The following is a 26,024-nucleotide window of genomic DNA, read 5'->3' as shown; positions in this document are numbered from 1 at the left end:
AACTCCGCCCTATGTTCACGGTGAGACCGCACGACACGAAAAGAGGACCGACCCGTGGGCTTTTCTTGGAGCAATTAGACCCTTCCCAACCTTGAAAACATGCCCTCAAACCATGTGATGACTTCTCTCGCCCACTACTTCTCTTCGTGGCGCTTTTCCCTTGACAATCCTGCTACGTTTTTATGGCGTACTAAAAACGGTACGATACGATCTGCTGTATATGCAGATATGCAGAGCTCCATCACTGAATGCGCGGGTGTGAGTCGCCAGCTGTCATCGTTTTGCGATGATCCTTTCCACATTGCGCCGTGCGGCAGGCCTTACGCTGCTTTTCATGGACGGTTAAGTCCACTTACAGCACCATGACTGATCCTATTCCAAGATCGCTTCACCAAGAGCTACAGCAGTGTTCGTTCTCTATTAGTCCTTTTCATGTATTTGTTCATGAAATGCCTACTTGGTAAAAAGGGGTCCTTAGACTTGCATAGTTTAACTCCTGTAAAACAAGATCTTCGTCAACAAGGTTAGAAAACCCGCCGCCGGGGTACACCGGCGGCGGGACCGGAGCTGTTGAGTCTGATGAATGATGACCCCTTTGTTGGGTATCTCATAAAGGCTGCCGTGCCGCCCTTTTCATAAGAGCCGGCCGGCAAAAGTGAGGCGTGAATAGCATTAGTGCAAGTCATTGCACCCATAGCGGTGTGGCCAGGCCTGAAACGCCGCCTGCGAGGCCTCCACGCCAACTTTAAGACGGCGAAATGATTGAGGGAAGAAGAAACCTGCCTCGCCAATAGAGGAAGGAGGCGCATCACGATGGATGGACGGACGAGATAAAAATGCCGGCAGCAGACGTCTGACAGAAGCCTCATATCCCCCGCGCAAGGCGGGAAGTGAAGGGGAACAGGTTTGCCTCCGAGGGGCTGAAAGCGCTCCGGACAAAAGGCGCCCTGGGTAAGAATGGGGGGCGGTCAGGACTGGCACTGGGCTGGAGTTAGATCTCATTTCTCAAGTGTCAGGGCACTATCTGTCTCCTCCTCTCTCCTCTCGCCCCAATTACCGCCACAATGAGCAAAGCCCCCGACTTTCCTGCGGAGCCGCATACGCTCGTTGGACTTGTAAAGCCCGAGATGGAGTCGGACGATGAGTTTTTGACATCACTAGGAAAAAAAAGCTGCTGTAGACCGCCACTCACATTCAGAAGTTCACATGCAGACCAGCCTGTCAACCCCACTCACTCGCCCGCACGCCTTTAAACAACACACATAAGGCTCACAAAGGTCGCGGGGCACGCTGGAGCCTATCCCAGCTGTCTTCGAACAGGAGGCAGAGGACACCCTGAACCGGTCACCAGCCAATCGCAGGTGCACACAGAGACGAACAACCATCCACGCTCACACTCACACCTAGGGACAATTTGGTGTGTCCAATCAGCCTGCCATGCATATTTTGGGAACGTGGGAGGAAACCGGAGTACCCGGAGAAAACCCACGCAAGCCCGAGGAGAGCATGCAAACTCCACACAGGAAGGCCGGAGCTGATACTGTCATTTCATTTTATAAAATGACAATTGATTTTCCACTGAGGCCTGTTCCTAATCATTTGGTTCTTCGGCAACACGAGTGAGGCCAAATCTTGCCCGTTGTGTCGCCAAAAAAAAAAAAAATCACAACATGAGAGATTGCACCATGGAGCTAAACATTTGATCAAATGCGACAACAGCAACGTGGGCTGAATTATCTTCGTATTAGCTCCTATGCGAGTTTGCAGTTCAACACGTCCGCGAATGTCTTCATTCAATTCACAAACTGTGGTGGGGGGGGTTGGAATGACTTTCTGACATCGCTCAAAAAGCCACCCAAAATTAGAAATAGCTCTTGGTAGGAAGAAATGCATTCCAAACAACTGCAAACTATCTTCGTAAGCATGTGGTTTTTGCTATATGATCTTTGGGAGAGCAAAATACCACCAAGTGCAACCACAACGATAACGATACAATAATCCCTCGCGATAAAAACCTTCCTCCTTCTCGGCTTCACTGTTTTGCGGATTTTTTTGCGTGTACTTAAAAACCTTTTTTATTTATTTTTATTTTTTTTTACTGCTTGGCTAAGGAACTGTCGACTCGTGTGAACAGGCTCCACACCTCATCGCTGTACAGCTTGCCAAATTTTCTCCGTGCCCAAACCCACCATGTTGACGAAACATTCTGTGCAGTGTTTCTAAAAAACTGTCAGTTGTTTGGAAGAAAACGTTTCGATTTATTTATTTACTTATTTTTAAATGCTTGGGCCTGAAAAAAAAAAAAAGTTTAACCTTTTGTTCCATTCAATACCGTCTTAATAAAAAAAAAAAAAAAAGACGCCCACTTCACAGATTTCACTTCTCACAGGCTCTTTTTGGACCATAACCCCTGCGATGAAACTGTCGTGTCACTCAAAAGTGTGCATTATTGCTGTCTTCCTATCGGCTCTTGTTACGGCCAGGTGTACCTAATATTTTGGCCAGTGAATTCACAACATAGCTCTTATCATGAGAATAATCTCAATACACACGCCACCATCGTCCTACCGTTAAATATTTAATTCAAGATGATTTCTTCTTTTTTTTTTTTTTTTATTTTTTTTTACCCCAAACAGTTTTGAATGTTTTTAACAAAGAACACATCCTTTGCCGAGCACGCATGCGCACACACACACAGAAAGGAGACAGAAAATAAGATATTTTGTAAAGCCGCCACAAGTTCCCTGTCATGCCGCCTCCTGCGTGGATGAAGCCGCCTGCAGGCCCCTTTTGTCCAACGCCGACATGAATACAAAGTGGATAGAAGAGGGCAAAAGGGAAAATTGGCATTGTGGCAAGTCTGGAAATGGAAAGCGAGTGAAAGTTGTGAGTGCGTGTGCATGTGTGTGCGGCTTTTTTTTTTTAAATTCTGAAACACATGTTTTTGTTTTTATTTTTATTTTATATTTGAAAGGAACACAAAAAATAGTCATAAAATGAGTTAATTTGTCATACAGGATGTTTAAATGCCATACACGTACTCCATTCTTTGTTTGTTTATTGAACATATAAAAAGGTAACAGAAGATGTGATCGAAAGCGAAAAAAAAAATCAAAAAGCAGTATAAGAACTAAAAACCTCACCTCGACCAACCCTTTCCTCGTTTTTTTTTGTATATTTTGGCTTATTTGTTATGAATACAATAATAGGTTAATCAGACAGTATATCCCCCCCCCCCAATTTTCTCTTCACTTTATTTAATCATTTATTATTTTGATTATTAGTACAAATACTACTGTTAATTTTAATTGTACACAAAATCTAAACGCTCAAGCCTGATTGCAGCTTTTTTTTCCCCCTTCGAGGGGCCTTTTCTCAAAACTAGGAGTGTTTATTTGTCCAGGAAAGACACACTTCTCTCCTTTGTTCGATCGTGCAGTCACGTGGTGTGTGTGTGTGTGTGTGTGTGTGTGTGTGTGTGTGTGTGTGTGTGTGTGTGTGTGTGTGTGTGTGTGTGTGTGTGTCTATGAGAGAGAGAGAATGCGTGTGTGTGTGTGTGGGGGGGGGGGGTGTATGTGTGTGTGTGAGAGAGACTTGCCTTAAATCGCAATCAGGTAAACATTCGTAATCCACTCAAACACTCTCACAGGCGCACTTCCAGCAGAATCTAATGGGGTCATATACAAAAACTGGAACTTTGTATTATTTTTTTTAAAAATTGTTGTGTTCTTGTGGTTTTAGTTGGCAGTGGTTTGCAACTACCGTACCCTGTTACTAATATTTTTTCCCCATCTCCCATTGCAGTGAAAGGTAACCAAAATGTCCCGAAAGAGCTCTCATACTATATGGTACGGTGCCATTTTGTAAATTTGAAAATTCTTGACTTCTGATTTGAATTTGAAGGTCGACTAACATAACAGTGTTTTTTTATTTTTTTTAAATTTTTATAAAGATCACAAAAAGAAAGGGTGACATTAACTAGACGAATGCTAAAGTAGAGCTTAATCTTGCGTCAACTTAAAAGTGTCCGATAGCGTCTGGTCTGCACTTTCAAAACAAACACCAGGCTAAATTTAGCATCCCATTCATCACGCTGTAGGGTTTAAAAAAAAGAAGGTGTGGGTGTAAAAGGGGGGTCAGGGAGCTTTAACTCTGTGACAAAGCCTCATTTGCAGGTCAATGCGATGGCACACTCGCCTCTCGTCTCCGTGCAGCTCGCCTTTGTTCCCGCTCGCCTGCGCCCATGCCAGATGGTCATGGAAAATGCTAATTCTCCCGGCCCGATTTGCCTCCTTTCTGCATTTAATTGCACACGGTCTCGCTAATTGTGTGCTGCTGTCGGGTGGAGGAGGATGTGATTTAAAGTTTTAAGTTTTTTTTTTAGGGGGGGGGGGCTCTAAAATGACGGTTGGATTTTTCAATTTTTTGCACCATGAATTGGATTCACTTCGGTTGCTGTTGAAAGGACTGGCGGGCCTTCCTCAAGAAGTGAATACTGTACAACGGTTTATGATGCAGGCCTCGGCGTCCTGCTCGAACGGGGAACAATTCGAGGGACTGCGTTGTCTATGCCTCCTTGCTCTCTTAATTGTTTTTTTTCCCCCCAAAATGATTCTATTACTTATTGGCTGACAGCAAAACATGCAGAATGCTTGATTGCCCTTAAAATGAGTATCATGTCATACGGCTTAGCTGTTTTTATTTATTTATTGATTTATTTTCAAAAATACAATTCATTGTGGACTTGGAGTGCGATATGTTCTGCGTGGGGCGTCACCAATCACTGTGTCTATCTAAAAAATACATCAATTTGGGGGATATATTTAGAAATGTATGGATGTATACATTTTATACGGTAAATGTAAAGAGTTTAGACACCCCTGTTCAAATGCCATTTGTTTTTGTTGGAAAAAAGAGCAACATCAATCATCCATCCATCCATCCATTTTCCGAACCGCTTGATCCTCACTAGGGTCGCGGGGGGTGCTGGAGCCTATCCCAGCCGTCTTCGGTCAGTAGGCGGGGGACACCCTGAATCGGTTGCCAGCCAATCGCAGGGCACACAGAGACGAACAACCATTCACGCCCACACTCACACCTAGGGACAATTTAGAGCGTCCAATCAGCCTGCCATGCATGTTTTCGGAATGTGGGAGGAAACCGGAGCACCCGGAGAAAACCCACGCAGGCCCGGGGAGAACATGCAAACTCCACACAGGGAGGCCGGAGCTGGAATCGAACCCGGTACCTCTGCACTGTGAAGCCGACGTGCTAACCACTGGACTACCGGGCCGCCCGCAACATCAATCAGTACCCCCAAAAATTTCCACCGTTCATGTGACTTGTAACCTGTACAATTTCGCTGAAAAGGTCCATCTGTTTTAAAGGGTGGATGAAAAATAAATGACATAAATAATGCGGTTGCACAAGTGTGCACACCCACTCTTAACTGGGATGTGGTTGTATGCTCCAATCACATTCAACCTCATGTTGCACACATCTGCAATCATTTCAAGTGCATCTGATTAACCCCGAATAAACGTCTGCTGTTCTAGTAGGCTTTACTGACCTTTTTTGTTTGTTTGTTTTTTTTTGCTTTCTAGCAGCGGTGATCACACTGACTGGCATTTGGAGCAGTTCACAATTCCCTCCACCTTGACGAAGGCCTCAGCTCTCGAAGCGGAAAACGCACCTCAGAGCATGATGCTGCCACCACCACGTGATACTGTAGGTATGCTGTTCTTTTGGCAATGAGCAGTGTTGTTTTTGCACCGACACCGACTTTTGGCCAAAAAATTCACGGAAAGCCCACTAGAACATCTGAACTTTAACATCTGACTTTTCATGTTTTTGTGCTCGTGATACCCTTAAACGATCCCATTGCAGAAATGCCACGACGAGGTAACGCATCCCGCACAAATACGCCAACGCGAGACTTCTGCGTTGCGTTCAAAGGTCATATGGGACACGGCGGGCGAGGGCCTCACGAGAGTGATCCCCACCCCTTCGCCCCGCATCGGCAGCTGCTTGTGTTATTATATTCCATTGAAGGCTTGTTAGTGAGAACTGCCATCTTCTCCCTTTGTGGCCATCAAAGTGGCCCAAATTGAGTCATAACAGCCACTTCCTGCGCATAGCTCATATTAAGACGTATGAAAAATTGGACGGACGGACGGACGGACAAACTGCATTTAGCAGGAGCGCTCGCATTGTATTTTATGTGGTTGCACAGCTGAAGAGAGGGGAAAAACTGGAAGGTGACCCCCATTAACTCCGAGGGGGAGGTACCCGAGCCCCCGAATGTGTCCCGTCTCCATCACTTCATTAAAGTAACACATGAACAGCTGTTGTCTTTAACATGTAAACTATTGAGATTTTAAAAGTCCACTCAATGACCCCCGCGGCTTCCCGCGGGCATATGGGCGTTAATTAGCTGGATATAGCCATAGATTAATTATAATATTTTTTTTCGGCCATTGGTATCAATGGAGCAGCCAGACAAAGTGTCTTTTGTTCTCTGATGCGGGACATTCTGTGGCTGACTGAATGGGTCTTGGCTATGTCTACATGGATTTGCCATATGGCAACAAAAAGCAAAGAAAGGAGCGCGAGAGCGCTTTGTGTTGGAAATCAGAACAAGCCCCGGCGGCTTATGGCTGCATAGAGCCGACAAAGTCAGCCTTGCCATCAAAAGTCTCCATTTTTTTTATCATGTCACACAGTCAAAGCCATTCGAGCAATCGCGCCGCGCTTTGGATAATTAGCATAATGCGGCCGGGCATGCGTGGACGGAAATATGTCAATAAACTCCACTTAAAAGAAGATGCCGTGTCAACTCGGAAGAGCCTTTCTGACACGGGTTGTGTTTAAAAAAAAAAAAACATGATTGACTTTCAAGGTCACCGAGATGTTTATCTGCGTTTAGTAGAACAGCACGAAATAAAACGTCACTCCTCATTCTTTAAGTGATTCATGAGACTTTTGGATTCATTAATTAGATGCCGTCCGATCCAACGTCTCGCAAGGTTTGCTGACGTCTTTTGTGTGACGTCGATTCAGGAGCACTGACACATGCGGAGCGATTATATGCCGGTCTGCGCAAACAGTCGTCGCCATGAAAGACTCCATCTTCACATAAGAAAAGCCCGTTTTCAATACTTACGCGGGGAATAATAACGCACTGCCACATGAATTCATCGAAAGGCTGTTCAAATGGGCTTGGAGGTTAACTTTAATCTGATTCTGCGAGAAACAGGGAGGCTGTTATTTTACGTGGATGCTGGCGACTAATTGTGACTTATTTACTATTTGACATAATGCTACGTGGGCTATATCCTGTGTCGACAGTATTATAGTTCGGATACAGAATTGACAAGCGATTCCGTAAAAACAGCTCAGTGGAAGCTGCGACGCCACACTTCGATGTTGACGGACGCATCATGCGCTCGCTGCGCATTTGGCTTCTTTCATTTTAGTGTAAACTTACAAGTATGACCCGCTGAATGCTACGTGTCAATAGAAGAGCCCAATTACAAAGACTTGAGGTTTTTCTCCTTTCCAGCTCTGGCAGGTGGTCTCCACGCCCCGTGTATCCACAGTGGAGTAAACAGAGTGTATGTGTGTGTGTGTGTGTGAGTGGGTCTTTTAGGGGGCTCGTTGAGTGCGGCTGCATGTGGGGGAGTCTCTCGGTTTGCGGACAATGCGGGGATCCAAAGGCAGCTGCTGCTTCTATAGAGGGCCAAAGGGCCTTTAAATCCCAGCCTATATCCCACAGCTGCCATGCTGCTCAAGTCTCAATACAGGCCCCTTTAAAAAAAAAACCACCCCCACTCGCACAAGGTATATTATCAGCACCTGAGTCCCTCTGTGGATGGAGTGTAATCCAGTCACTCAATAGGAAAGAACAGTGACAAGAAATGCAAAAGTTGATTTCATAAAAAACATTTTATTCTCACTTTTTTTTTTTTTGCTCATGATAGCATTTGCATGGAGAACAAACATGTTTAACCCAAAAAAATGGCTCAGAGACACAAAGACAACTAGTGTAGGCTACAAGCTACATGATTGCAAATACACCACCAATAGAAAAATAATAAAATAACATACGCCGTAAGGCTAAATCAAGAATTCACTTAACACGTATAAAAGAAACATAAATAAATTATAAGTTAAAATAGGTTTTAAAATATACATAGAAGATATAACCCAACGACACATTACTCAATTATAGGCTGATGTCTCTATAAAGCTGTACACTTTTGGCCAGTGTAGACAATTGAAAGTCTTTTTTTTTTTCTTACGGATTGCACAGATGTTAAAACACTGTCGAGTGGCAGCAACAATGAATGCTACATTTGTACTGGATAGAAAAAAATATCACTCCCCACACCGAGAGCTCGGCCGGTTCAATCCTGAGAGGCCGGTGGTGGATGTCCGGTGTCTGGCCAGCGCTGCTCCACCGCACCAGGGTGGGGAGGCGGGGTGGGGGTTCCGCCGGGTATCGTCCATTCACCCCTTCCTCCTCCTTTTCTTTCCTTCCTCCGTCATACATGCCCGCGCAAGCAGTAGTGCAAAAATCCACCTGAGGAGGAGGGGGGGGGAGGGAAAAAGAAAATTGTGAGTTGTCCTCGAATTGTGAGTTGTAGAAACACAACAAGCGAGACGAGTGTCTGCCTCGCCAGGATGCAAGATCAGCAAAGGGGGCGGCACCCTTTTTTCCCGCCACAGCGCGTGACGCCATACCCTTCCCCCACTCCACCTTACTATCGCTCCGCCCTGGCCCTCCCTCCTCAACCTCCCCTTCACGCCCCCCCCCCCCCACACACACACCTCGCTTTTTTTGGGACGTGTTAAATCCTTTCAAAATACGGCGAAGAAAACAAACAAAAATTTGAACCTCAATTGATTATTTAAAGCTTCAAGAAATAACCGTAACACCACCCATCGTAGTACATAGTAGGTTTTGAAATAAAATCGTTGAAATAACCAGATGGAATCACCCCAACACAACCCATTATGCGATAATGATTTTCAAAGTAAAGCAAAATTGATCAGTCGACTCATGTAGATGACAATAATGATGAAATACGACAAAATGTTTGCCTACTGAAATCGGTAACATGTCCCAAAAATTGTAAATAGTTATGATTTTCAAGATAAAACAGACAAAGATCAGGTAAACGGCCTTAAGACGACTAATAATAATGATATAGTAAATATAATGAAAATTCGATTTGGAAGCAAAAAAGTATTGATCTTCAAAATAAAGTCGAAAGGGATCATATTAAAAAGCCTGATAATGATTTTTAACAACCAAAATGACTGACTGAAATAATCACAACACGGTCCAGGCTGGGCAGTGAAAGAGAAAAGACCAGATAGAACAGTCTTGACTTGTACTAAATAACACGATGTAATTCAAGGATTTAACAAGTAAGCAATAGGCATTGAAATGGTTTTTAGAAGTGTACCTTCAACGGATCCTTTTCCTCGGGGTTTGCTCCATGGGAATGGGAGACTTGGAATGATGGCTCAGTTCCACACACTTTCTCTCCGCGGCCCTCTTTCGCTTCACGAAGAAATCTAAACGCAACAAAGCAGAACATTGGAGGCGGCGTTCTTAAATTCGAAATTTCGCCCCGTAGTATCATTTAATGATTATTCAGCCCTGATGCAGCCTCAACCTACCTGTGATGTGCGTGTTGTTATCCGCGGGGGCCGTGGTCGGCCTCTTCTGTCCGCCACAAGGGGCCCGTCTGTGGGCCGACCTCCGGGAGTTGAGCTTGTCCGCGCGGTTCTCTTGGTTGAGCTCGGACGGCGCGCCGGCGCTCCCCTCGGGCGCGGCCAGACGTTGTAGCGCGTCCGGGTGCAGTTTGACGGGCGTCGCGGGCACGCTGAGCTGGGACGAGCCCTGGTAGAAGGCTGGGGTGCTGTCCGAGGAGACCTCCACCCACTCATAGTCTCCATCCAGGGGGGTGTTGGCCTCAAAATTAAAGTTCCACCGCTGCCGGTCGCGCTCGGAAATCTCCCGCAGTTTGACGCTCATCTCCCGACTCAGCTCGTCGTGGTCCACCGGTCCGAAGAGGTTCCGACACACGCCGGTGCGCTTGTGGAAGGGGAAGGTCCTCCGGGCCATCAGCCTCTCCATGGCGAGGTTCGATAACTGGGCGTGAGACATGTCCCCCATAAGGCACAAAAATACAGCGATTTGAAAAACAACAAAAACAAAAATAAGCACAAGATTTCCAATGCGGATTCCTCGTGTGTGTTTTCCACACTGCGCGCTTGTGTTTAAATGTACCGTGCTAGTAAAAGTCAGAGAGTATATAACCTCGAGTCAAGCCGTCAGTCAGAGCCGACACCTCGGACGACGTCGTGATTGGCTGCTTCAAGTCCAACCCCCCTCTGCCTCCAAAACACACATACGTACACGCCCCCCCCCCCACCCCCAAACACACACACACTGAGCTGCCCGCGTGTTTACGCGCTGCCTCCACGCAGTGTTTCCCAATCGTCAAAAACATTTATTTCACAGCACACAACCAAGCAAAGATGTCACAAAAAGCGGAAGAGCATTTCATTATTTTGCCTCTCCATTTCCGTTGCGGGCATTAAAAGAGGACCAAATATACTTTATGGGGTTGTAAAATTCCGGGAATTTACAGCTTGGAAGCTTTCCATGAAAAAAAAAAAACAGAAACCAACAAAAATCTAATAGTGAATATAAATATAGATTGTTGTGACGACATCTTTTAGCATAAGCCAAACTATAATGACCAAATTTCATTCAAGTAACGTTGAATATGAAAATGATTACCTGAGGGGTTTTACCAAAATTCAGAGAGCAGTTTGAGGGAAGAGGAATTTTGATTTGAATGGGAGGCTGTTTTTGGGAAGGGTGGGGGCGCATACATTGCAGTAAATCTATTTGGAACACTGCTTTTCAGGCATACAGTATAGCAGACAGAGCAGCAAAAGTATGCACACTATGCATTCACGTAACAGAACATATACTTGTGTTAAATCGCGCGCGCACACACACACACACACACACACAAAACAATTCTCTTAATTAAGGCCATGGATTGGAAAAATCTCCAAATCTGTTGTAGTCTTCGCTATTGCTCGTTAGTTTACGTCAATCAATCAATCAATCAATCAATCAATCAATCAATCAATCAACCAGCCAATCAATCAATCAACCAGCCAATCACAGTAGAGAAGTCGAAGGAGTACATTTTGCGTATTGACAAAAAAAGCAGACTACACCACCATAAAAGTAAAAAGTCCTGGGGGGGGGGGGTGGCAATACTTGAGTAAACTACAGATACCTGAAAAATGCATTTAATTACAGGGGAAATAAAGTACTGTATTTGTACTTCCTTACTTGCCACCACTGACAGCTGAGTGCCAAACCCTCATTATTTGCTTGAGAGATTCTTATTATATAATTTGATAAATGATCAGATCAATGAAATACCATTGGCATCAGAAAAAGAATGCTTTTATTTATTTTTTAGATGTATCAGTATTTCCCATATTACAACAACACAGCACTGCCTCCAGGCTTCACTCCACTCTTGCAACGTCAGACCTCTCCTCTTGACATTTTTTTTACTTCCTTACGCTCAGCGTCAACCTGAACGTAAACAACCGGCTGACGTTACACAATGCATACAATACTGTTTTTTTTTTTTGTGAGGCTTCTCGTCACACCTTCTACCTGCTTTGAAGTGTGCTGTATTGCAGTAGTAGTAGAGTTGCATTATAACCACACCAAATGTGTGCCAAATGCTTGTGGGAACAGACTCGCGTGGGTTGGGATTTAATTACATCTTAGAATGTATGCATCTTCAATTGAATCCAAACCAGGTTACATAAACCCCCAGGCAGATTCTCCATTGTGTTAACTTCAGGTGCTTTCGTGCAAAGAAAAACAAAAAAAGTGACGGCCAACGCCTTCCTGTTGGATGGTGGGCACACAGCGTCCCCCAGCGGTGTAAAACATAAGAGCAACTCCGGTGATACAAAGTGAGAAACTACTTTGGTAAACGTTTCATTCGCTCGCGTGTGTTTCACGCAATATGACGTAATTTTGTGAAATATCCTGTTTTGCCTTCGGCCTGCATACAGGTTCAGATCTCAGAATTGAACTCGCGTTGGTGTAATGGTGTTATTTAAAAAAATATCGACATTCACATTGTGCTGAAACAATCAAAACTCTCGATAAGGATGGATTTCCATTATTTCACAATGGATTGACTTTGATTTGATTAAATATTTTTATTGGTTGTATTTCTAATCCGTGATTTAATGGTTGTTTATGTTGACAAGATCAAATCAATTGTCATTTTAGTGAACGGTTGGCTGCAATACCGCAACGCCAGAGTTGTCGCGACAGTCGATTCATGCGTGGTGCCACGGCGACGTCTAGTGGCCAAATGTGGCAAAACCAAACTGCACTTCATTGAAAACTATCCATCTGTCCGTACATTTTCTAATCCGCTTTATCCTGACGAGGGTCGCGGGCTTGCTGGCGCCTATCCCACTGTCATTGGTCAGCAAATGAAAAATAGTACTGAATTATAATTATTTTCAAAACCAAAACGCCTCACGGGCACCTTGGAATCGTTTGCGCCTGAGTGATGTTGGCGACGGTTGTTTGTGTTTTCTAAACAAAGGGAACACAGTTGTTACAGTTGATGCCCGGGGAAAAGCACATAAACATGATGCCCCCAAAAATTGCAGGTGCAAATGGAAGAGGTGGATGTCCCATAACCCCGGTAGCCAGCCCCTGCCTGCACTTTCTACTTAAAACTCACACACGCTAAATGTCAAAGCACTAATTATAGGCATTTGAAGGTTAAGGTCTCAAATAAACACCCAAAAGAGTCCACTTTGGCGTATTATGTTCCACCCCCCGCCCCCTCCCTCCACAATCCTCCGTCTGCATGAGACACAAAAGGAACAACTAGTAGCAGATGTTTCCTCACGCTTGTTGTTGGAACACATTAGCGTTGATTTTGCATCCGGTTTTTGCTTTTTCTTATAATTTTCAGGTGTGTGTTGTGCTTCCACCCTCAGACACACGCACACATCCACAACTGACCTGAACCAACTTTGCCTTTTGATGTCGAAAGGCTGCGGGCAACACCACCAGGCCCTTTGGCAGCAGGACTGATGGCCATTCGATCCCTGTAAAAACTGCATGCGGCCTTTTAAGCAGGACAACCTACTGGGACACACCCAACTAAAGTGGTTTCCTCAATGAGTTAGCTTCTGTTTCCTCAGGTAATGACCCACTCTGCCAAATTATATATGAGCGGGTCTGTAAGTATAGATCTTGCGGCAACAATGAGCTCTGGATTCTTGTCGTTGGAGGCAGGATACAATAAAAGAAAGAAAAATACCTGCATCTAAAGAAACAATGAGTGCTAAATGTGTTGTCTTTGCACGTATGTGAGGAAGGTTTTTTTGTTTGTTTGTTTCAGGAAGCTAATTGCATGTAGTCAAACACGATCAGTCAGCTCCCAGACAGACCCCGGAAGTCTTGGGCTACTCCCGCCATTCATTTATTCCTTAATTATAAAGCCTCCCACTACAGTTTACGATCCACTGCAGCCATTGTGGCTCTTCGTACTCACAGATGTAGTGTTTCGCAGTGATATCACACATACAATAGAATACACTTCAGTCACAGGGATGAGAGCAGACCTGGGCATAATACGGCCCACAGGTTACATCCTCAACTCAACTTTATTTAAAAACAACCAAATCTACATACAAAGTGTTGTACATAATGTAAAAAGCAGACGTATAGAAACAAATGCAGTTCAAACAATACATTAATTACATAAAAACAGTACTCAGTAAGTAGAGCAGCAAGCTATTTTCAGTTTTGTTAATTTAGTGACTTTTCCGACCCCAACTGTGACTATGTAGGAAAAAAAAGAACAAAAACAAAACCAGCAGCAATGGCAATGGTGGTATTTTGTTGTTTGTCATGTCGGCGGTATTAGTAGAGTGAAGTTTTTTTGGAGCCGTAGTTGGTGTAAAAAGTTTGATAACCACTGAGTTAGCGGTAGGTACGATCTGTGTATTCTTTCAGCTGTAAAGTATGCTGTTTTTTTAATTAATTTTTTGTGATAATCACGTGGAATCTATATTTTTTCATACAAGAACGTCACGGGATTTTATATTCTTTCTTCCACTGTAGAGTACTGTACTGCACTGATTCTCAAACTGGGTTTCGCAGACAATAAAATGCCATGAGAGGTGGTCTGCAGCGAATTGTCTCATTTTATTAAATTCCTCTGATTTTTTAAAAACAGATAATATATTTGTACGTAAGCTTTTTCATATTGCCGACCTCCCCACAATATCGTGATACTTATCGTAAGGTTCATCTCATGATATCATGTCGTGATTTTTGGTTTTTGCGTATCATTTATTATTATTAACTCGTGTAAGCATTTTTTGTGACATTTTCTTTAAGTTGCGAACTGTGGGATGTAGTTTTTATAACGTAAAATAAGTGGAAGGATAAGGCAGTAAATACATTTTATTTCCTCACGTATTAAATTATTTCGTTCCGGAACGGAGGGTAGCGCTGTAGTGCAAATTGCTGGATAAAATCTGTCAATGAAGCTAGAGTAGAAGAAGAAATAGGGGGCCTGCGCATGCGCAAGAACGTCTGCACTCCAGCGCTGAAGCGCCACTTGTGGCGGTCTCCTTGGCTCGTATGAAGCGTTCCATTCAAATAAAAACAATTATTCCGCTCCGTGAGCGGTAAAGTTGCGCGACATGACTCGACGTGGCCGCATTTCGGAAAGTCGCGTCAAACGAAGTCGTACTCCAACGACGGTTCCCGAGGTTAATCCGCTTTGGACGTCTCAATTATTTGTCTGGCATGAGAGGCGCGAGTGGTGATCCCCTCTCTCCGATTTAAGTCGCAGACAGACAGCAGCGGCGAAGCTTTCAGCATGAAGAAATTATTCAGTTTCTCCAAGAAGAAACAATCGCCGTCCCGTACGGCCGACAGGGGCAACGCGCTCTCTGTGGGCTACGAGGTGAAAGAGAAAGACCTGGGCAAGTTTCTCAAGGCTGCCTGGCGCGGAGATGTGGCCAAGCTGGAGCATCTCGTCAAGAGCAATGATGTCAATCAGCTGGACAAGCACAACAGGTCAGTGAGGGCTCCAATTTCTTCTTGTTCAACTACACCTCAGAATATCCAGCCATGCTAATCATCAATCCGAAAGTCTAAATTTGAGCAAATTCTCCCGAATTACTTCAAACCACGATTATTGTCATCTAACGAGTGAGCCATTTCAGAACTTTTATTGAAATTAGTACGAACGTTAATCAACATTTAATATAGTTACCTACTCCACCCCCGACCGCTGTAATATGCTCATTTTCGTGACAAAAAGCAGTTTTGGCACCCCCCCCCCCCCCCCTGATTAATTTGTACCGCAGAGGAGGACGTCGTTGATGTCAGATTCTCTTTTCTGTTTGGTGGGTCGGAGTTAGCCCTGTCAAATATTCTGTAAAAATGTGACAGAACCCAAAGGGCGGGGAACGCTGAATTAGACACATATCGGATTTAATAAACTGTGTTTTATTTATTTCAGTTTTTTTCTCTGTGTTTTATTTATTTCTTGATGTTAGAATGTTACGGCAATTCATAATATATTTGTGTTATCCTTTATTTGTGTGGGACAAATAAAGGATATCTTATTTGAAGTAATCTGGGTATTAAAATAGACGTAATATGCTTTCTTTTAATTTCTTATGTAAATTATCTCCACTATTTTCCATAAGGGCTAACTTGGATGCATTTTCAGAAATAGATGACACATTTACTTATTTTATTTCACAGTTGATCATGAAGTGGGCACTCAAAAGACCCACCTGTTTGTATTCATGCCCTTAAAATATCAATTTCCCATGCGCCTCTTTTAAACTAATTGCATCACCACTAAACTGGTATTGCATATAAATCAAATTCCATTATGAATATTGTCTTTTATCCTACAGAACAGCCCTTCACCTCGCTTGTGCCTGCGGACATGCTGAGGTGGTGAGATTTCTCGTGGAGAAAAAAGCCAAGCTCAATTTATGTGACAATCAAAATAGGTCCGCCTTAATGAAGGTACTGTCAGCCGGGAGACACTTGGATAAATTCACATTTTTGATGAACATCAACGATTTTCACGATCATGTCAATTCTCCCTCATTTTATCAGGCAGTGCAAGGCCAGTATGAACTCTGTACTAATATTCTGTTGGAAAACCACGCTGATCCCAACCTGGTGGACACCGAGGGAAACTCGGCTTTACATTTAGCCTCAAGCATCTCGTCCGTCTCCACCGTTGACGCCCTCGTGGATCATGACGCTGACATCGACGCCCAGAATAAGGTGAGTGCCATTATTGTCGGACATAAGGGTAGAAAAAAAAAACCAAATGGCTTTTGGATCAAGGCTTTGTGGCCAATATGATGAGAAGTATATACGGTACAGCGGAATGCTGATTCACTATTGTTGTCTTAAAGTGTAAATCTCAGAGTTCTCATATCCAGGCAACAGTTTTATTTTCCAAGTGCTTTTGTAGTCTATCTTCCATTCATCCAAGGTTCCATAATTTGTTCCTTCTTATTCAGATCGTTAGCCTATATAGCATCATTGCCCTGGATGACTGAGAATCTAAAGCCATAAAGAAAAATACAATTTTTAACATGCACATTGGTGCATTTTTTAAATTGCTATTATAAGATGAGATGAGTTAGAAACGACGGTCGTATTGATTGATATTTTACGGCAAAATCTCATTTTTAGGAGGGCATTTCTCCGCTGACGGTGGCAGTCCAAGAGGACCACATCGAAGTGGCCGAGATTCTGTTGCAGAAAGGTGCTGGCGTCAATATTTTGGACAGAGATCGAAGGTCGGTGACAAATAATGACTCACGGAATGTACAGTATTGAAACCATCCTAATGCAGCTTCATAAATGGCTTTGTTTGTGCGCGGCCTCTGGAAAAAAAACTACAGGTCGGCGTTAATGATAGCTGCCGGCAATGGTCACGTCAGCATGGTGCGACTGCTCTTGCAGTTTCATGCAGATATTACTCTGAAGGATAACAAAGGACACTCGGCCGAGGATTACGCAGTGATTGAAGGCCACCACCCGTAAGTTTCGATTTCAAGGACTGACACCAAAAGTGCTTTATACTCTAATGAAGCCTCTGCTTAAATGTCAACCTGACAGGTTCTAGCTTGCCGTCAATCTCAGTGTCTTGACTCTGTTGCAGCTGCGCCATCCTCATTACTGAGCACGGTACCCAACGGAACCAGGCAGCCTCTGTGTCTCATCCCGGTCCAAGCAAAAAGAAGTTGAAATCTGAGTTGGGCAAGGCTTTCCGAGCTATTGAAACTGGCTTCCCTGTGGGAGGACCGGCCACCGACAAAGATGGTGAATAGTTGATACAAGATCATGAAATGCCATCGCCGGGCGGTTCAGTTCAGTTCAGCTCATGATACGCTTCGGATCAGTTGGTCAACCCCGATCTGGGTGCGTGTGACAAATGCTAAAGGCTTTTTCTCCGCACATGACTCTTTATGATGAGCAAGCACCTTTCTGTTCGCAAGGAAGCGACCGTTTGCCGTTCACCAGTTAACTGGCTGCAATGTGTTAAGCCCCGCCCTTTCCTTTACAATTGTGGGTCGCCAATTGAAGAGCGCCGCAAAGCGGTTTCTTTTTTTTTTTTTTTTTTTTTAATGATTGTCATACATTTTGTGTATTTATTCCTTACAGTCATTGACACTTTGCACGAGTGGTTAAAAACAACACAAATATCGGATTAATACGTGACTAAAATAAATCATGTATAACATTTTTCAAGGTCGCTTTAAGATGTGCTTTTAAATAGAATTGTTTTTTATGATCATAATTATTATTGCTATTGGCAAAAATGTTTACTAAAGCGAAGAGTTGTGCTCAGTGGAAACCGTACTAGAGTTTATTTATACGTAAAATGGCATTCCATCTGTTGTGAGTCCGTTTTTTTAAAGGTCACTGCATTGTTTCAGACTTGGAGGAGAATTCTCAAGCAGACTCACTAAGCCGGTGAGCTTTGATTCCTTTTCACTGCATGAAACGTACACACATTAGTGACCGGCCACCTTCCACCTCTTCTTTCCTGTGATTATAGGGTGTCAAAAAAAGGCGTCGCCCATGAATGGGCTTCCTCCGATGACGACTGCGAGTCACTCAGTGTTGAAAAGGTCGGTCAAGTCAACATCAACAATGTACTGAAATGTAAAAAGTCAATGTTTGTTTGCATGTAACCCCCTGTCTGCTTTTTGTAAGTGGGCTTCTTTGTTTTATTTATTTTTTTCCAATTTCCTTTCAGACTCCACCAAAAATGAACCTCAGGAAAATGCTTGAATCAAAAAGAGGAAAAGGTACTTGCCAACAATTTTTCCGTGCAATCCTCCCAATAGTTGATTTGGTGTCGATGGTAATTGAATTCATAACGTTCATAGCCTTTGCAGTGCTCGACAAATCCATGAGTGCTTCCGAGTCTGACAGTGACAATAGTCCCCCGAGAGTTGCGTCCAGTAAACCCCTGAAGCCCCCCGTAGGACCCTCACCTGCTCCTTTCCTTCCCAAAGCCTCCCAGATGACCTCTACCCCTCTCCTAATCTACTCAAAGGTACATGTTTCTGTTTATGATTGTGTCGCTTTCCTTTGATGCCGTTCCTCTCCTTTTTTCCCCTTGCCCCCCTCTAAATATTTCAACAAGCCAAGCGTCTTTCGGAACCTGTCGAGGGAAACCGTGTTATCATAGAGCGACTGTCAGGAAGTGAGTCGAGTTCCGAATCTCGAGGCCAGAAATCGGAAGATGATGGCTCTGAGGAAGTAGATGAAGATGAAGAAGAGGAGGAGGAGGAGGAGGATCGATCGATCGACGATAATGAGGAAAGCGCAGAGATAGAAGAGGAGGAGGGGAGTGAGGATGACTCTGATACAGCTTCTGTTCAGTCGAACACTTCTTCTTCTTCAGACGCGCAAAATCCCCCCCTTGCGGAACTCGATCTTGATAGTGGGAAAGCTCCACAAAAACGTCGTTCTGATCGTATTCCCAGTCGCGCCAGTGTGACTCCAGATAATCCTTCGCGAGCATCTGGTATGTCACGTTCGCAGATGTTACGGTCGTTGGACGCGGACCAGGATTTGGTCGTGTCAGCCGTTAGAGTGGAATCGAAATATTCCGACGAGGATGACGAATTCATGTCGTCACCGAATCAAACGAACGTTTCGAAGCGCAGCGCGAGGCCCGGCGGCGCACAACCGGACGATTTGGCAAAGGAGCGTGATGACAGCAAAGAAACGAGCCCTCAGGTCCATCCTCAAACAAGTCAAAGAATTATGCTGGCAGAAGGCACAAAGGGAGACGGCGAAGCGGACACGGAAGGTGGCGTTTCCAAAAATGAAAAACGCAAATCATCATGGGGCTCCTCCTTAGAGGAAACGGACAGAGACGGCTGTGAGGAACACCATGACATCACAAACAGGACCACGTGTCCAAAAGGCGGCGAGGCTACATGGCCAGGAGGGACCAGCTCATGGCCCAGAACACCCCATGATCCACAAACGCCCCTTGATGAAATAGCGCCACCTCCCTCTCCCCGTTTCAAAAACCGACCATCAACAGCAGAATCTGATTGGGATTCCTCATCAGAAGAAGACGGGGCAACCGTTGCCGAAATTCATGCAAAAGTGACATCAGAGGAGCAGTTGGTTGAACCCTCTCTGTCATCCAATGAAGATGGCCGCCGAGAAACCCTCAGCGAAAACACCACTAGAAGCCGAGTCCAACCATCCAAATCTTCGCGCGGCCTACCAGGTGATGATCAACCTGAGCTGAAACCTTCCACCACAACAAATTTGCAACGTTCCCCACAAGGCGGGGCTACCGATCCTCCCGTTGAAGAGTCCGCGAACAAACTCAACAAAGAGAAGATGGCCGTTATTGCGTCAAGCAAAATTGACGCCGCTGGCGATCACCCGGATGGAAGCGAGTTTTCCGAACCGTTGCCTCACACCGACATTGACGATGTTGATTTGGACTCGCCCGATGAGGTAGGGAGCTTCAGACGACACGGCGAAGGTGTCACCGTGCTGGCACAGTTCGTTTTTGTAGCGGGTCGTCATCTGTCTACATGTATATTTAGATTTATCACTACAGTTGCTTGTACTTTGGGTTTTTGAATCTTCTACAAGTTGTCTCTTTGTGTTTACGGTGACTCGCCTTTCCCTGCTTTTTTTTTTTTTTTTACCCTCACAGTCCATTCCCACCGATCAAAATGTTTGTATACAGAAAGAGGAGGATGAGAACGATGCTAGCCACGAGGACCCAGACGGTGATGATGAAGAAGATGACGACGACGATGAGGACCAAGGGGAGGAAGAGGAGGAAGGAGAAGAGGAGTTGGAGGAAGATGAGGAGGAGGACATCTCAGATGATCAACTAGAAGGGAACAGAAGCCTCCCGGATGGTACGATAGACGTCCCTGAAAAAAAAGACGCATCCAAAGACGCAAAAAGCGGTAAGAGCAGTTCAGGTGTCCCTTATTTCTGCGGTCGGCGAGTACCAGTATTCCCTTAAACGGTGCCATGCCTCGATTAAATTACCTCAAACAACCTCTTTTTTTTTTTTCCAGGGGTTGCCTTGACTTAGACGTTTCTAATAATTTGTTCAGAGACCACACTCATAACTCAAAACACCCTCAAGTTTAATAAGAACAATATTAAGAATACACTCTACAGTATTGTACTGTATTTAAAAAAACAGTATCTGTAAAAATAAAAATAATTTGTGCAGTTCTTGTAATCATTGTGTGGCTCCTTCCGCTGTACATGCATTGGCCACCAGGTGGCGGTTTACAACATCTGATTATTCCCCGTCTCGGTTGACTTGGGGCAGTCGGCAAAGGTACGGAGTGAACCGGTCGCCAGCCAATTGCGAGGCACACATAGACAAACAACAAAATTAAATTGCTGTTGTGTTGTTGTTGTTTGTTTTGGTTTTTTGCTTGCTTGTTCAAGTATTTGGTGTCACATAATTTCATTAGTGCCTGTGCTGCAGGGAGTCAGAGCCTCTTCTATCTCATCACAATCATCATTTACACCTAGGGACGATTTAAAGAGTCCTCAATGAACTTCACATCAAAACAGGTTTGCGGGAGGTAATCAGACTGGCCTTGTTGTATGGTTTTGAGGTGGTAGGTGGCCAGGAGACAGAGCTTCGATGTGGCACATTTGAAGATGCTGAGATTCTCTGAAGCAGCGACGAGCTCTTCAGTGGGACAGCGCGGACGGTGTGGAGACGAGGCTAGAGAGGCCAGATTGAGATGCTTTGGACATTAGAGGTCGTGGCAGAGGATATAGCGATAGAAGGATGCTGGAAATGAAATTGCCAGGTAGGAGGCAAAGAGAAAGACCGAAAACGAGATGTGCAGATAGTTGGAGTTGGGGCAGAAATGGAGCGGACATGGACAGACATATATGTCAGGTTTATCATGCATGTCTTTGGACTGTGGGAGAAAGCCTACGTTGCTAATCTGCATTTGTTTACTTTAGACAATGTATAAATAAATCAATCAATCAAAGCCTCACCTCTTACAAGTGCCTTGGCCGCTGCAGTTCAGTAAAGCCGCTGTTATGGCTAACGCGCTTGTCAATCTGCTGCCAATTGACATGTATGATATGATACATCTGCTTCCCAAGTTATTCCTCTTTAATTTCCATGATTTGAATGAATGCATTTATTTTGAAAATCTCAGGTGTTTGTTCAGAGTCGTGTCTCGAGAGGGAAGAGGAAGAGCAGGTCTATTGTGATTCTGAGGTACAGTACGTTGAATACACACATTGGTATAAATGCCCTTTCAGCTCTCTTTACGTAAAAAAAACAAAAACCCTTCTTTTATTACTTTGTAATCACTAGCATGAAGACCAGAAACTGCCACGTGAAGATCAACAAAACGTACAAGCACAAAATACTGTTGGAGAGAAGATGGAAGATGGTAAGCTGTCATTAACTTTTTTTTTTTTTTAATCCTTTTATGTTTGAGAAACCGGTTTTCCAAATACATTTCAGTGTTGTGTGGTTTCATGTAGCCAAAACAACCTGTTGCATTTTTATTTTTGTAGACTTGTTATATAATCCCTCATTTTTAAGAGGGGCAGGAGGCGGGTGGATGCCCGAGCCTTGGTGGAGTAGAGGCAGGCAAAGAGGCAGCCTGCGAGTGGGTAGGAAATGTCAACGGTCACCGTGTTGATTTTGGGCAGCGGCATGTTACCTGTGCACGATACCTGACCATCTACTCATGAACGCTTTTCACAGAATGCATGCGGCGTACGTGCACGGTTCATGAATGGCATTCTCGCTCTTCAAACCATCACTCTGCTTCATAGTTTGCCAAAAAGGGGAATAGCAAGTGGGGAGTCAGATCGGAAATTGTCAGCTGCAATTTAGACGTCGGTGTGAAAAGTGTCTGCGATGCTGAGATTTTGTCACCAAAACGAAACATGGAATCTAAATCAGTGATTCTTAACCTAGGTTCGATCGAACCCCAGGGATTCGCAGAGTCGGTCTCAGAGTTAAGACACACCCGACTCATGATGTTGATTAGTTATGACACGCCCACTTGGCCATCGCTGGCTCCAGATGATCACATGACATTGCTTGTCCAATCAGTGCTGTGGGAAATTTAGTTCGCTTAGTAGTCAATGTGTGACTGTCATGATAGTACGTCGTACAATTAAAAATTAATTAAAAAAAAAAAGTATACTTATCTCTTAAAAAGTTATTAACTTTTTTGTGTTGTAAATAAATGCGTTTTTTTTTTTAAATATATCTTGGTTTTATATTTTTAAAAATATTTGTTTATTTATTTTTCACTCATGAAGGGTTCAGTGAATGTGCATATTAACTTGTTGGGTTCGGTACCTCTAAAAAGGTTCAAAATGCTTAAAATTTCTAAATCAAGTATTTTCATTAACTGTCATCTCATTTGCATGACATCTTTCCTTGAACGTCTGTGTCATGGAGTCCATCCATCATATTGGAAGTACATAGTTTCTCTTTTTACTGTCTATTTGTTCATGAAAGTGCTTCAAGTTTCATACTCTCAATTTGATCACCTTGACAGACAGCGATGAAGATGCTAATTTACAGCTGACCCCTCAAATGTTGTCACCGAACTGTTTCCACTTCTGTCTTAGTTTAAAAAAAAAAAATACAAACTTCTTCTGGCAGACCAGCGCGAGCTTGTTTGGGCTGAATGTAACACGGTTCAAATTACGACCTGAAATGACTTCTGTCACTTAGCAGGCCTTGGTGCTGTTCCGTCTGCTGCTGAAAGTAAAGACACCAGAGATGGTCAAAAAGAGGATCCAACGCGAAAAGAGGTAAAAGCTCATCACCAGAATGACGGTACTGTATTATTTTTATTTATTTTTTTTGTATATATGTAATAGTAATGGCTGATTTTCACACTGCTAGAATGAGGAAACCAAATGGGGACTGCTTTTGAGCAAATGTGAAGGAAAAAGCAAGGAAAAAACAGGTCAGTAAGTTTACAAACCTGAGACAATACTTCTGTTCTTTTGAATACATACGTTTTCTTTCTTTGCTTCTTTGACAGATTTGATGGAGGAACTTGGTTTAGGAGATTTTGACTATGCTGAAGGTCAGAATGACTTCTTATCAAGACAAAATTGTTCAGCTTAAGTTGGAGCGGGTGGCTCCATTTTTTGCCTTTTTTTTTTTTTTCCTTTTACAGATGCATCAGACTGGGATACATCAAGCAATATCAGTAAGAAAAGCCTGGCTGGAGGCACAGAGACTCCCCCGACACCCGAAGAATTGCCACAATCCTCCATTAAGGAGAAGGAGCCCGATGAGTCACCACGAGCACCCGTCGCTCCTCCGAGGAGGATCGGCGCAGACGAGAAACGGGTCGCCGCTCCTCATCCGCAGCCTCGTTCCAAGAAGGCGGTGCCTCAAGAGAGTGACAGTAAATCACTTTGCACTTTTCTTCTTATTTCTTTAAACTTGCCATTCAAGTCACATTTCAACAATCTTGTTTCTTTTGCATGTTGTACTTCAGATTTGGATTGTGGCCAAGACATTTGGGCTTCATCATGCACGGCCGCCAATCGGCACCTTCGGGATGCGTACAGAGAAGGTAAAAAGTCCCACAACCCATTTCTTAGTAGTCCTACATGTGCACATGTTCTCTGTGTAAAGACTCTGCCTGTCCTTCGGCTACTCTGAAGTCTCAACAGAGGCAGAAGACAAAAGAAGGCATTTGCAACATGACAAGCGGCAAGAAGAGGTGAGAAATCGCTCGCTGATGACATCAGCATCACGCAATGCTTATTTCATTCGTCACCACACATTCCTTCACACTCATGGAGAGAAATTTTTAGGCAGGAAGATAGGGGGGGGGGGGGGCGCTTCAACATGGTTTGACTTTAAATTTCTTGGCAGATTTCAGAAATATAAATCTGCACCTGGCTTTCCTCTCCAAATCGTGTAAAGGGTTGTTCATGTCATTAAGAGAGGGACTTGCGTATCGGGACACCTGGTGATGAGATCTTTGGAACGGTGTGCCCTCTGGAATTATAACATCTTCCATTCAATTTCGGCAAATCACACATCCGATCAATTAACATACTATGTTGGCAATAATTTTGCTGAACTCACATGATGAAAATGTCGTCCGTTGTTTGGGAAGATAATTGTGAAATGCCTTGTTTTGCTTTTTGGGTCTTGTTTTGTGCCTGCCCCCAACCTCCCCCAAAAAATAAGGAAAAAGATCATGCATTCGAGTCATGTGACTTGGATTCAAGTCACCCACACGCGTCCGACCTGGCGGGCTTTGTTGGGGGAGGCCATAACGTGGTTCGAGATCAGCAAAGACCCCATGATGATGTTCTACCGCTGACCCGGTATGAGAAGCTTTGGGAAGAAGTGGAGATGAAAGAAGCAAAATCCACCTTCGGATTTGAAGAGCAGTTCAAAGCAGAAAGTCTCGCTGATGAAATGCAGGTGAACGCATCCTCTGCTGAAGAACAGTCAAGCGACGAAGAGAAAGGAGATGCCGTTTTATGCCTCGCTGCTCGCGCAAGGAAACTGGTCCTACTTTCTGTCCCGGAACAGAGGGCGTCTGCTTCGGACGAATCTGCGTCGGATTCTGCTGACTCCTTCGAGACCGAGGAGAAGATACCGGACTGCCGCTTCCCTGCTCGTGAGAGCATCGTGGTTGAAGAAGCCCTCCATCGTGAGGCACCGCAAGCTGACAAGGCAAAGGAGGAGGAGAGCAGGGTCGACTCCGCTGGCCGCAGTAAACCTGGGCTTCGTCACAAACATCAACTAGACGAACCTGAAAAGTACCACAACAACTCAAAGAAGAACCCGCCAGAACTTGCTGGTTTTCAGCCCCCGAGGCTCAACAGAGAGTCTGCTTCTTTCCCTGTTGTTGCCCTTCGAGACTTTCAAGAGGACGTGAAGTTGAACCAGGAAGTCGAGAAAGAGGTAGAAGATGGACCGCCCGGCTCCTTTAGTTCCTTTCGATGTTTGCTGTCCTCTCTCATCATATTTTTTATGAGGGGGGGGGGGGGAAATGCTGATTGGCTCCAAATTTGTCAAACAGCATGAACTTTTATTTGACTCTTTCGTTGTGTTATTTGACCGATCAAAGTTTCTATAACTATCCACCCTCATTTCTCCTTTATCTTCATCCCACATGGCATTTTTATGCACCACGATTTTCTTTTATTTATTTATTTAGCGTGAATATTCTCTGATGATTTGGACCTACAGTCGATCTAAAAAGTCGACTTTGACAAGTGCCATTTTTCTTCCATTAACTCCGTTTGCACAGTTTTGTTTCCATCTCATGTTCAAATGAGTGTACGCTTTGAGTTGTTGTTTGTCTTTCCACAATGTTGTTAGGGG

At 44.2% G+C, this 26,024-nt stretch overlaps 2 protein-coding genes across 5 annotated transcripts in view; one reads left to right on the top strand and one right to left on the bottom strand.

Moving 5' to 3' along the window:
- Positions 1-26,024, top strand: part of LOC147206881 (alanine and arginine rich domain containing protein) — a 68,439-nt gene that overhangs the window by 33,224 nt on the left and 9,191 nt on the right. The window contains exons 2-23 of one of the 4 annotated variants that reach the window (XM_086109325.1): positions 5,604-5,727; positions 14,949-15,181; positions 16,036-16,150; positions 16,244-16,417; positions 16,835-16,941; positions 17,047-17,184; positions 17,307-17,467; positions 18,052-18,121; positions 18,207-18,279; positions 18,408-18,459; positions 18,801-20,140; positions 20,379-20,607; positions 21,844-21,905; positions 22,005-22,083; positions 22,211-22,309; positions 23,394-23,470; positions 23,565-23,628; positions 23,707-23,751; positions 23,845-24,078; positions 24,172-24,249; positions 24,341-24,399; positions 24,876-25,601. In XM_086109325.1, the coding sequence (XP_085965451.1) occupies positions 5,604-5,727; positions 14,949-15,181; positions 16,036-16,150; positions 16,244-16,417; positions 16,835-16,941; positions 17,047-17,184; positions 17,307-17,467; positions 18,052-18,121; positions 18,207-18,279; positions 18,408-18,459; positions 18,801-20,140; positions 20,379-20,607; positions 21,844-21,905; positions 22,005-22,083; positions 22,211-22,309; positions 23,394-23,470; positions 23,565-23,628; positions 23,707-23,751; positions 23,845-24,078; positions 24,172-24,249; positions 24,341-24,399; positions 24,876-25,601 (4,339 nt within the window). Of the gene's footprint in view, positions 1-5,603; positions 5,728-14,685; positions 15,182-16,035; positions 16,151-16,243; positions 16,418-16,834; positions 16,942-17,046; positions 17,185-17,306; positions 17,468-18,051; positions 18,122-18,206; positions 18,280-18,407; positions 18,460-18,540; positions 18,711-18,800; positions 20,141-20,378; positions 20,608-21,843; positions 21,906-22,004; positions 22,084-22,210; positions 22,310-23,390; positions 23,471-23,564; positions 23,629-23,706; positions 23,752-23,844; positions 24,079-24,171; positions 24,250-24,340; positions 24,400-24,875; positions 25,602-26,024 lie in introns of those variants that run through there. The other 3 variants (XM_086109324.1, XM_086109322.1, XM_086109323.1) reach the window with 3 other exon arrangements.
- cdkn1cb (cyclin dependent kinase inhibitor 1Cb) lies at positions 7,926-10,329 on the bottom strand. Its single transcript, XM_086108193.1, has 3 exons — positions 9,688-10,329; positions 9,471-9,582; positions 7,926-8,581 (listed from the first exon to the last, which is right to left on the bottom strand). Exons 1-2 carry the CDS (start codon positions 10,184-10,186, stop codon positions 9,473-9,475), a joined length of 609 nt encoding a protein of 202 aa, XP_085964319.1. The 5' UTR covers positions 10,187-10,329; the 3' UTR covers positions 7,926-8,581; positions 9,471-9,472.

The sequence above is a fragment of the Hippocampus guttulatus genome, chromosome 4 (assembly GCF_054856545.1).
Source record: "Hippocampus guttulatus isolate MCC_2025c chromosome 4, RoL_Hgut_1.0, whole genome shotgun sequence".
Taxonomy (NCBI): Eukaryota; Metazoa; Chordata; class Actinopteri; order Syngnathiformes; family Syngnathidae; genus Hippocampus; species Hippocampus guttulatus.
This window is presented reverse-complemented; position numbering and strand designations above follow the sequence as displayed.